Source organism: Durio zibethinus, chromosome 12, assembly GCF_047325235.1.
Source record: "Durio zibethinus cultivar Kanyao isolate XHJ-2024 chromosome 12, ASM4732523v1, whole genome shotgun sequence".
Lineage (NCBI taxonomy): Eukaryota > Viridiplantae > Streptophyta > Magnoliopsida > Malvales > Malvaceae > Durio > Durio zibethinus.
In genome coordinates, this window is record NC_143173.1 from 24,881,599 (window position 1) to 24,893,884 (window position 12,286).

The 12,286-nt window shown below is 30.5% G+C and overlaps 1 protein-coding gene across 9 annotated transcripts; it reads left to right on the plus strand.

Annotated features, from left to right (window-relative positions):
- Positions 1–4,176: 4,176 nt before the first annotated feature.
- Positions 4,177–12,136, plus strand: LOC111296020 (phosphatidylinositol 4-phosphate 5-kinase 9-like). 9 transcript variants are annotated; one of them, XM_089741376.1, is made up of 12 exons: positions 4,189–4,348; positions 4,459–4,672; positions 4,889–4,980; positions 5,311–5,357; positions 5,432–6,720; positions 7,200–7,367; positions 8,118–8,283; positions 8,568–8,678; positions 8,909–9,096; positions 9,392–9,540; positions 10,198–10,357; positions 11,568–12,136. In XM_089741376.1, the coding sequence occupies exons 5-12, from the start codon at positions 5,459–5,461 to the stop codon at positions 11,839–11,841; spliced, it is 2,478 nt and encodes an 825-aa protein (XP_089597502.1). In that variant the 5' UTR covers positions 4,189–4,348; positions 4,459–4,672; positions 4,889–4,980; positions 5,311–5,357; positions 5,432–5,458; the 3' UTR covers positions 11,842–12,136. The 9 variants fall into 9 exon arrangements, with proteins under 9 accessions (XP_022745753.2, XP_089597502.1, XP_022745752.2 ...); XM_022890017.2 differs by lacking the exon at positions 4,189–4,348 and adding an exon at positions 5,119–5,215 and having other exon boundaries at positions 4,423–4,672; XM_022890018.2 differs by lacking the exon at positions 4,889–4,980 and having other exon boundaries at positions 4,177–4,348.
- Positions 12,137–12,286: the final 150 nt, after the last annotated feature.

The window sequence follows — 12,286 nt, forward strand, 5'->3', positions numbered from 1 at the left end:
TGTTATCGGCTGTCTTAATCATCAACAACCGACCCAATTTTTACGATCTCTCATATTCTTCCCACGTGCTTATGCCACATTATTTTTCAAAATTTAAAAGCAAAACACATCACATCAGAAAGCATTAATCCCTTTGTTAGGTACGCATCAATGATCTTCTTCAACCAAAGGCATCCTAGCTAGGAAAAAATAAGGTCGATTTAGTTCCACCCAACCTTCAAGGGTAGCCAATTAAGGGAAGTTGAAAAATAAAGGGCTCAGTCGCAACACCTTAATTAATATTTGATTTAATAATATTTTATATTTAAAAAGTTAATTTAAATTTAAATTTGAAAATTTAAAATAAAATATCAAGATTTGATATAAAAATAATATAAATATAATAAATAAAAAATTTTTAAAAATGAAATTCATCATATAAATTAGCAGTAAAATAATTTTTCGGTAAAATATTTAATTTTTAATAATTTTAAGTAGAAATGAAAGTCATCAAGCAATATATATGGTCAACACCTAAAATTTTGAATTTCTAGTAGATTTTTAAAATATTTAATTTAACTACTAATGCCGTTAAGCTGTTTAAGATACTTTTCAACCCCGATTTTGATTTTTTTTTTTAAATATATAACTTGTATTTATCTTGTGCGTCGCTGCAAGTTTTTCATATCATTTTTAATCATATTGTTTATTTTGTAGAAGATTTCTGTCAAACCGCATAATTTTAAAATTTTTTAATAAATTTTTATATATTTATTAAATAAATATTTTTAATAAAAATATTGATATAATTTTAATCGTTAAATAAATATCAATTAAATTTAAATTATAAATAATATATTTAATTATATTTTTATATATTATTAATTTTTATATTAAATTTTATCAATTTATTAATTCAAATTTTTTATTAATTTATTTTTAATAAAAACTTTTACAAACTTCATTTATAAAATTTCGTACAAATTTTATCTTCCATCCCTTACGCTTGCTTTTCATTCTCAAAAAGTCTCTCTATTTTACAAAGAAAAGAAAAGCAAAGCGTAAGGCGCTAGGGTGAAAAGGTGAAAGACAGCTCAATAAACACGCATGAACAATAGGTCTACTGAACTTATCAAGTAACATTATGTAATCTAATAGCATCTTGAAAGTTGAAACTTTAATATAAAGAAATTATTGTACAAAATAGAGGGTAATTAAAGCGGAAACATAGTCTGACCGACTCAAAATGCCAAAATTAAAAAAAAAATTAAATAATAAAAGACAGAAGGAAAGAAAGTTAGAACATCGTCAAACATAGATCTCATAATTTAAAATATAAATTAATAAAATAATTAGTTTAATCTGTTAAAATTATTTTTTTCGATAAAAAAATTTTGAAATCAAATATTATCGATGATTATTTATTGAGATTATCTCGAATATACAATATATTTTCCTTTGATTTGAAGATTGAATAATCTATCTATTCTAAAATTTTTTTTAAAAAATAATAATTTAAAATACATGATATAATATAAATATAATACAAATAAAAAATATAAAAATAATATAATTTAAAATTTTAATAATAATTATATATAAATTTAATAAAATAAAAAAAATACAATTCATAGTTTTATGATAATATAAATCATGATATATAATTTTTATATAAAATATAATATAAATATATAAATTTTAATATTTTATATAATATAAATTCATAAATCCTTAAATCTAATTAAAGTTATACTAATGTTTTTTCAACTTAAAAAAGAAAGGCATTATCTTATCAAAAAGATAATCTGAAATAGACGTAACATTATGATTTGATGGCGGAAAACATTTTTCTTCGGAAAATTCGTATTGAATGGATTGTATCGAGGAAATTTAAAAAAGAAGAATGTCACGTGCACCATATTTGTATGGTGATCTTTCACCTTTTATCATTTCCTGAATTCCTGTCCCAAACATCAACTTTTCTTTTCCCTCAATTTAATCCTTATTCACTACTTTTAGAATATGCCCAAAGATATCATCCCAAATTAAAAGAAACCTACATGTATCTTTCTTTTTTATTATATATAGAGAGAAATTCATTATATTCATAATTGAATTACAATGATTTTAATTTTGATTTTGATTTTGCTTTGCATCTAATAAAAGCAACTTGAGGTGTATGATTTGAATTTTTATTTTATTTTTTTAACTTCCACTAATGTATCAAAATAAAAAATCTTTCATTATTATTACACTTGACAATTTGAATATATCATATAAAATATTAAAAATTATATATTATAATTTATATCGATATAAAAATATAATAAATATTTTTATTTTTATTAAACTTATATATAATTATTATTAAATTTTTTAATCTTATCATTTTTATGTTTTTTTATATTATATTTATATCATATTATTATATTATATTTTAAATTATCACATCTAATTATAACTTATAAATATTATTTCCTTCCTTAAAATTTCATTTTGATATCTCTTTAAATTATAATTTTAGTCAAATTTTCTTGCAATTTACTCTTTTTCCTGAACACCCTAAAGTTCAAAGAGGGATAATATCATTCTTTAAAAAAAAACCTTTTTTAAGGTTAAAAATGGGATTTGATTTATGTATGGTGGGTTTTTCTTTTTTTTACTGTTTTTCAACAGTAACACCCACTGCATCAAAAGGCAAGTACCGAATCCACTAGAAAATTAACATTCTCTTCTAGTTGTCATAAAAATTTTTGAGTATGTACTTTGGCCAAACATTTTTTTAATATGTACTATAACTAATTATGATCAGTCAAGTTTTGTTCCATAAAGTATAAGATGGCTGTTGACCGACAAAATAATTTATCTGTTGAAATTTCTTCAGCCACACCTTTATATTACGGCCATTGATTATTATTAAATTTATACCAAAAATAAAAGTCTTGTCGGAAAATTATTTCATTTATTGTTAATGAAATTTTTAGATTTAATAAATAAAATTAAAATGAATTTGAATGCAAGTATATTTACAATGAGATGGAGTTAAGTTTTAAAAATCTAGCAATGAAATCCAAATGATAAATCGATGACATATAGTTGGTTCAACAGTACAAAATTTTCACTAAAACTTTTAGGTTTAATGTAAATTTTTACTATTATTTTTAATATTTTTAGAGTTAATTTTACCATCTATTTAAATAGATTCTTAAAAAAATAACACATATCTTTTAAGATTTATTAAAAAATTATTTAAAAATGAGACTTATATTAATATTTTAATTTTATTTGTGAAAATAAAAAAATTACTAATAATATATAAAAACAAACTCAATATAAAAAAATTAATTAAATAAGATACACAATAATAATAAATGATTAATTAAGCACCTTTGTATCGCTAGATTGTGTGGGAGAGGCAATCCCAAAAGCGCATCCCTAATTGGCTAATTTAGATATAACATGAACTTTCCAGCTAATAATCCAATGACAATTGTTCTTTTCCTATCTCTAATTATAATTAACAACAACCCCAACCTCCCTCTTTAATTTTTAAATTTTTTTTTTTTTTTTGGTGTAAGCCTCCCCGGTGTTAGATTTATCTAAAGAGAAAGATTAAGAATTATTATTTCGTTGACTAAAGGTGGATTTATGAATATAATAATATATGATATTATACATTTCTTATTTGTTTATTTTATTGCAAAAAATGTATTTTTAATTATTTAATAATTTTAAATTGAATATAAAAATAAAAAAATAATTTGTTAATGAATTACCAATTTAGTCAATCTCTCTTTCTAAAATACTAAAAAAAGAAAAGGGAACTGATAATCAAAGGCTAATCATACCCTAAAAAATACTAACGAATTAAAAACTTACCAAGTTTAATCCACATTTGTTTAATTAATTAATTAATTAAGAATTAAAAATTGACTTTGTCTTAATCTAATATAATAATTTCCCGCCATTGAAAAAAATCATTGGAAAACCGGGGGTTCCACCCCGGCCTTCCCAAAAATGCGAGAAAAGTTAGGATACAGTGAAGAGTAGGTTACAATCACCTCATCACACGTCAGCCAAAAAGATGAGTAGCTTTACGGAGTAAGATTTGTCGTATTTTAATTACAAAATCGTGGCCCCCACCACCGTGTCACCATCAACGGCAGCAACCCCAAGTCCGACCCCCGCAGTTGTGAACCTCAATATTCACACGCGAGTTACAGGCGACCTGCGAGCGGCGTTTTTACTTTGCATCGCCTTCCAGATTAAACTTTAACTAATCCTTATCTTAAGTCTTAATTAATTAAACAGATTAAAATTAATCATCCAATTATTATCGTTAACTGTAAAAAATCAAAGGGGGAGTTGGGTAAGATCGTCTTTTCAGTAACTGCCGCATGCTAAGATTTTATTTATTTATCTACTTAGTAATTTTTTGCATTTGGGTTTGCTTACTGAAATTTTGGTGCTTGTTTTTAGCTTCAAGGACTCGATCCAAAGTCGTCACCATCGAAAAGATTGATTCTCAAAAGCGAAACGCCAGAGAAAGAAAGCAAAGCGTTTCAGATTGTCAGCTTGTAAAAACAGCGACGAAACTTCTTCTTTTTCGTCTACAGTTTGTTTCTTTTTTCTCTTTGCTTTGTTGCAACTTTTTCTTTCGTCGTCGATTGTCTCTCTCTCTTTTCCTTTAAAGGTACTCTCTGTTTTCTCTTTCCTTACTTTCGTACGTATATACCTACAAATATACTGGTATACTTATACGTATACTGGTAATGATGCTTCAATGTTTGAGTTTCAGTTGAGTTGGTTTATGTGCCATAGAAAAACTGGTGGAATTTGTTTATTTGTTGATTCTTTTGTATTGTTGTTTAGATAGTTTTATTTTCTTTTAATTTTTTTTGTTTGTTAGGTGATAGATTTTGATGGAGCATTGGTAAGTGAACTTAGATGGATTTATGGTCGTTGTGAATGAGTAAAGAGCAAAATGAGCTAAAATACGAGGTAGAGATTTAAAAATTTTATACTATGAGTTGTTTTTTTATTGGATTTTTTTGGTATTTAATGAATCAAGAATTTATAAGCTTAAGTTTTGTGGAAATTTAATTAATTTGAATTTTTATGTGTTATATGATTTTATAGTTTAATTTCAATGAAGGGTGTTCTCTAGTGTGTTGGATGCTGCAATCAAGCACTGGGTTTGGTTTCTTTTGTTTTTAGAATGTGAAGTCATCATTAAGTAGGATTTCCTGTGCTTGAGAAATTCTTTTTACACTGTTCAAATAAGTTGTTCTGCTACTAATGAATAGCCTGGATTCCTGATTCTATATGTAGATCAAAGGAAGGAGAGTTTTCTAAGGTATTATCATCAGAATCTCATGGTAAGAATCTTTTTTTATGGTGTTTTATATTGTCGAATGAGAACCTTGGGATTGACTTAATTTTATCTTGTAAGAAACTGTAACCTGTCGGGGCATTATGCATGTCTGGCCCCATGGTCATTGTCGATAACGTGGAAGGAGCACTTTCTTGTCCGGAAAGAACAAAATCTCTTGATGCCATCGTTGACAAAGACAACGGTTCCATACTAACTAATGTTGTTGCTGTCCATAGTTCTGAAACTGCTGGATTTAGAGTTGGAGAACTCTTGCTTCCTAATGGGGACTCTTATTTTGGGTCATTGCTCGGCAACATGCCAGAGGGCCGAGGAAGGTATGTTTGGCGAGGTGGTTGTGTGTATGAAGGAGAGTGGAGACTTGGGATGACGCATGGGACTGGCAAAATACAATGGCCTTCTGGAACTGTTTATGATGGTGAATTCTCAGGTGGTTATATGCATGGCACTGGTACATATATTGGCTCCAACAAATTGACTTATAAGGGGGCATGGAAGTTGAATCTGAAACATGGTTTAGGATATCAAGTTTATCCTAATGGAGATGTGTTTGATGGCTATTGGATCAAGGGAACTCCAGAAGGTCCTGGAAAATATACTTGGGCCAATGGAAATGTTTATCTAGGGAATATGAAAGGTGGGAAAATGTCAGGCAAAGGAACTCTCACTTGGACAAATGGAGACTCCTTTGAAGGAAGGTGGTTAAATGGAATGATGCATGGATTTGGAGTTTATACCTGGAGTGATGGTGGTTGCTATATAGGAACTTGGACACGGGGTTTAAAGGATGGAAAAGGATCATTTTATTCAAAAGGCAGCCGACCTTCTGCTTTGCAAGAAGTTTACCTCAATGCTCTCAGAAAAAGAGGATTGTTACCAGATTTGAGAAAGCACAATCATTCACATATTCACCATGCTTCTTCTGTAGACATGGGAAGTGTCAAGATTGGAGGCAACAGGGTAACTCATCGTAATTCTGATAGGCTCTCAGAAGGAAACTTATTTAATCTACAGCAGTCTCGCAATAGAAATGTTTCCTTGGAAAGACGTTGGAGTCTAGAGGTATCTATTGAAAAAGTGATTGGACATGATTCGTCATTAGAGTTATCTGATTCTTTTATAGAATGGGGAGAAAAGAGGCATGAAGTAAATGCACCAATCTTAGAACGTGAATACATGCAAGGTGTCTTAATTAGTGAGCTTGTGTTGAATAATGGTTTTTCATCATCATCCAGAAGAGCAAAAAGGAGACAAAAGAAGTTAGCAAAAGAGGTTAAGAGGCCTGGTGAAACAATCATTAAAGGCCATAGGAGTTATGATTTAATGCTCAGTTTGCAGCTTGGAATCAGGTTTGTCATTCGTTTTTAACTTCTGTTCTTATTTACCCTTCTCCTTGTATTAGACAATTATGGCTCTTAATTTTCTCATTTGTTTACCCTTCTATATTTTATTATTGCTTTTGTTTATCATTTTATAGTTCATGCCAATTAGAGTTTGAACAACTATCGTTGTTTAATTTCCTTACAGATAATAATAGAAAACTGGAAGAGATGTATGAAATGATTGACTAAATGAGTATAAACTAGGAATCTTTATGGCCTTCTTTCTTCAGGATAATAGATTTACTATTTATGTTTGCTTGTGAACCTGTTGCAGCCACTACTTAAAAATGTTTCTTAATTGTAATTTAAATTTTATGGTATCTTTTGTAAAGAATGCATAGAAAGATACATTACATTTATCATGGCAAAGAATCCATAGCTGGTCCTCACTTTGCAGTCACATTGTTTTTGGAAAATTTAATGCTGAATACGTTAGATTTGGCTAGATACACCGTGGGGAAAATTACACCTGTACAGAGACGACAAGTTAGAGCATCAGACTTTGGCCCCCAGGCAAGCTTTTGGATGAATTTTCCTAAAGAGGGGTCTCAATTGACACCTCCCCATCAATCAGAAGATTTTAAGTGGAAAGATTACTGCCCAATGGTTTTCAGGTTAGAGATACCTCCGTTTTGTGACCATATGGAGAATTTCTGTATGCAATATATGTTTTCTGATATAGTCTCTGGGAATTTCTTAGACTTTCCCAATTTTAATTAGGTCCTATGGTTCAGTTTGATGGTTTGGTCAAGATTACATAACCTTTTAGAAATCTAATCTTTCTAGCTGCATATTTCTTCTAAAGCAGGAAAGTGTTTTAAAATTTAATTTTCCTTTTATTTTTTAAAAGAAGATATTTTGATAGACCATATGATTGATGCTAATTTTGGGGTAGATAACTTGCCTTTAGATCCCATTTGGTGATACTTATGTCCTGCCAATTGGGAGACATATTATGCGGATTGGCAAACTCTTGTAGAAAATTATTACTATTAAGTTTTTTCTTGCACCTTGATGTTTTTAAATATTAATAGTCTTAATTTCCAAGATATTTAGAGCTTCTAGGATTCAATGCTTGTGTCAGTCCATTACTTAAAAGCTGAACATGCTACATATGTCACAGGAGTACTTTGCATCTAGCTATGATTTTACAATTGTATCTTTTGGTACCATATACAAGCTGCATCTTTGGGGATTCTGTGATGCACCTGTATTCTTTAGAAATTTTCTATTAAATAAATATGTTTTCTGAAAAAGCAAAAGTTGCCTATAGCTTTGTTCATTTATTTTGTTTTTCTAATTTTTCTTGTGTGGATATTGTACTATGTTTGTTTTCCTGTTGACATAAGTAAAACTCATTGTAGGAATTTAAGGGAGATGTTCAAGATTGATGCTGCTGACTACATGATGTCCATTTGTGGAAATGATGCTCTCAGAGAACTTTCTTCTCCTGGGAAAATTGGTAGTATCTTCTTTCTGTCTCAAGATGATCGTTTCATGATTAAGACACTCCGGAAATCTGAAGTAAAGGTTTGCAATCTCCAGTTTTACCTTGTTTATTTATATTTTTTAGGGAACTAGCTTTAGTAAATATGATAATGCTTGCTGGTTTAAACTTGTAATTGTGCTTGTCGGTTCTGCAATAGACATTTGTCTAGTATGTAATTCTTTTACTTTTCAAACTCCTTAATTAAAAATCAGTACCATACCACAAAGCATTTGCAATTGCATTCTATCTCTGTTTCTATTTCTTCTTCTGTTCCTCGTTTTCCCCAGATGATTGCAGGTTTTATTGACTGAATTCTTGCATATAGGTTCTTCTAAGAATGCTTCCGAACTATCACCATCATGTGAGGTTATATGAGAACACACTCATAACAAAATTTTTTGGTCTTCACAGAATCAAACCATCAAGTGGTCAAAAGGTAATAAGTACAGTAGAGTTCTTTCCTATGCAATTGGGCTTTTTACCTCAATCCATACACTTTAATAAGGTGGTTTCACCGAATCCGCTTGAATAAAATAACTGTTATGTACTGTGACTGAGGACTATGTTTTCCCTTATTTCATGGTATGTAATGAAAGGTTCCTTAAAGTTTGTGGAATGCTTTTTGATGATTAGAAGCTAACAACCATAAACCATATCCTTTCGCAGTTTCGCTTTGTAGTCATGGGAAATATGTTCTGCACTGAGTTGCGGATTCATAGAAGATTTGACTTGAAAGGATCATCACTAGGTCGTTCCACAGACAATGTTGAAATTGATGAGAACACAACACTTAAAGATTTGGATCTCAACTACTGCTTTTATTTGGAACCTTCTTGGCGGGAGGCTTTATTAAGGTAACTGATGAGTTTGTAGCTTTTCTGTCTTACTATTGTCCTAAATTTTGAAGTTGACATATTATTGGTCTATTGGTGATGTGAACTGTTCATGGGTGTAATATTGCTATTGATCCCTTTTTTTTAGTATACTATTTTGCAGTAATATCTGAATTAGCCCAAGATTTTGAGAACATAACTGGACAGCTTTCAAGATATAAAATTGTTTCTTTTCTATCCTACTAAAAGAGCATTTTTATATAATTGGTTTACCTTCCTATGCATGGTTTTATTGCATTTATATATATTTTTGCAGGCAAATAGAGATTGACAGTAAATTTTTGGAAGCACAAAACATTATGGATTATAGCCTTTTGCTTGGTGTGCATTATCGAGCACCTCAGCATTTGAGGTCTCTCATGTCCTACAACAGAGCAGATGGATTAGGGAGTGTTGCTGAGGAAGGTGGGCATTATTAAAATTCGATCTGCTATTGGCAGTATCTTCTAGGTTCTTCAATCTGTTTGATGTAGCATACTGTGTTTTCCATTTATTTTTTTTCTTGAACAGGATTTTAAAGTTCAGTGTCTTTTAAGCATTTGGATTTGGTGACATAAGAGTAGCAGAATCTGTGGAAAGAGAAAATAATTACCACATTTCGACAAATAAAATTAGAATTTCTTTAAGATGTAATTTGTCACACTAAAAAAAAACACAAAAAACAAAAGAAAAAGATGAAATGAGATGGCAAATTCTCTCGAAATCATTTACATGCATGACAATGTGTATTCTTAGCTTACCTCTCACAGAACCCAGAATATAGAGGTTAGATAAATACACTACAAAGGACATATTTAAAACAACAAACTACTAAAACAACAAACTACCTCAACTCCTTACTGTTTTGACTTTAATAGTTTTTGGATTCTTTAAGATGGTATGTGGTTCCGTTGGTCAGTGATAGAACCATATATGTCGTGCATGGTACATAGTCCACACCCTATAATCTGGTCTTTGCCGTAATTATCTGATTCTGATCCAACTTCTTGCATGCCTACAACTTTTGCATCATCCTGAAGGACATTTGACTGACTTCAAAATCTCTTGGTGTTCATATTTCAGAGGAGGATGAAATCACCAACTACCCACAAGGCCTTGTATTGGTCCCTCATGGAACAGATGACAATAGTGTCGTTGTGGGTTCTCATATACGAGGTAGACGTTTGCGAGCATCAGCTGCAGGTGATGAGGAAGTGGATCTCCTTCTCCCTGGCACAGAAAGGTATGATATCTTAACATGACATGATGGTGTTGTTCCTTTCTTGCAAAGTTAGAAAGCCAAAAATAGATTTCTTGATAGTTGCCTTAGTGGATCTGGGTATTTGATTTGTACAAACCCTGCCAGAAGGGATCATAGAAACAGAACAAAGGTGAGATAACACAAATATGTTGTCACCTCTAAAGAGTTTGGCAAGCCGAAAATATGTGTTGTGTGTTACCATAGCTATGACAAAGTTCATTCTTGCTCAGCTTTTTTATAAATAGGCAAATAGCCATATTTTCTTAGTCTAAGGCTCTGTTTGGTTACCGAAAAACAACTTCCAGAAAATAAAAGATTTTATTTGAAAATATTTTCTGGAAAAAAAAAATTCCGGTTTTTGGATCATTTTAAAAGAAAATATTTTCCTTTGTTTCAACCGAAAATTCAAGAACATTCACTGTTCATCTTCTCTTTCCTTTCATCCTCTCTTCTAAACCTTTTTTAACTCAAAAACATACTAATTTTAAATTTATAAAAACCCATAAAATAAACACAATAAAAGAACCAAATAACAAAATTTTAGAAAAAAAGAAGGTTGATTTTTTTTTTCAAAATACTCGTGAGTATACAAGATTAGTTTGGATATTGAAGTTTAAAAAGGGAAATCATGAAGGAGAGAGAGAGCTTGTGAAGAAGAAAAAGGCTTTTATTAGATCTAGTGAGTTTTCTTCTTGGCTGCCTTGGGAATGTTAAGAGATTTCTTGGTAGCTTATTATATTTGAAGGAATGAAAGAAATCAAGGGAAAAAAAGAGTATATTCGGAGTAAGAGAAGGAAATTTTATTGCATCAATGAAGGATGTAGGCTAAGAAAAAAAAGATTTAAGATTTGAAGTTAAGAGAAGGAAAGTGACCTCTGAAGCTGGGGAAATTGTCTTCCTTCTCCAAAATAGGCACTGTTAAGCTTTGACTGGAAAATTAATTTCAGTTGATTTTTTTCGTTTTTTGCCATCCAAACATAGGAAAATGTGGAAAACCGTTTCTTGAAGTGATTTTCCATTGTACCAAACGGAGCCTAAATGAAAAGAAAATAAGGATAGAAGTGATATACTTGTATATATGTACAAATTGGCTATATATATTGAGGTTTCTTGCAGCATGTGAATTTTGATTCTTAACCTTCTATCTTTTGAGGGATAATTTTTAAGAAATTGTTTATCACTTCTTGAACAGACTCCAGATCCAGCTTGGTGTGAACATGCCAGCCAGGGCTGAGCAGATTCCAGGGAAAGAAGAAAACATGTTCCATGAAGCTTATGATGTTGTTCTGTATTTGGGTATCATCGACATTTTACAAGAATATAACATGACTAAGAAGATTGAACATGCCTATAAATCTCTTCAGTTTGATTCTGTGTCCATATCTGCTGTAGACCCTACATTCTACTCGCAACGGTTCTTGGAATTCATTCAGAAGGTATTTCCTCCAAACTCCATTATAAGTTGACAAAGTTTTGGGTCCATGTTGTGCGCCTCTCATGAGTTTCCTTAAGATGGGCAAATGTTCTGAGAAATTGAATGCCTGGTACCATTCCAATACACAGAGTGGCAATGCCGAAATCCTTGTTCAAGATGGTCATCTCCAGGTGATGTAAAGCATTTGTAAGGATCTGCTCTTAGAGCAGATTTTAATGATGATGTTTATAGTAATGATGATGTTTATAGTGAGGAATAGTTTCTTGCCATTGTTATGTTCTGTTTTATGACATTCTTGGAGCACATGCTCGATGATTCTTCTATTATTTGCACCTTGTTCTGATTCGTGCATTTCATCTCCTTTTTTCTTCTTTTTTTTTGTTTTGGTATGACATGCATTTTAGGTTAATTGCAGAAAAGATTAATATTACCAATAATTTTGAATTATAATAAAACATTTAATATTATATTTTAAT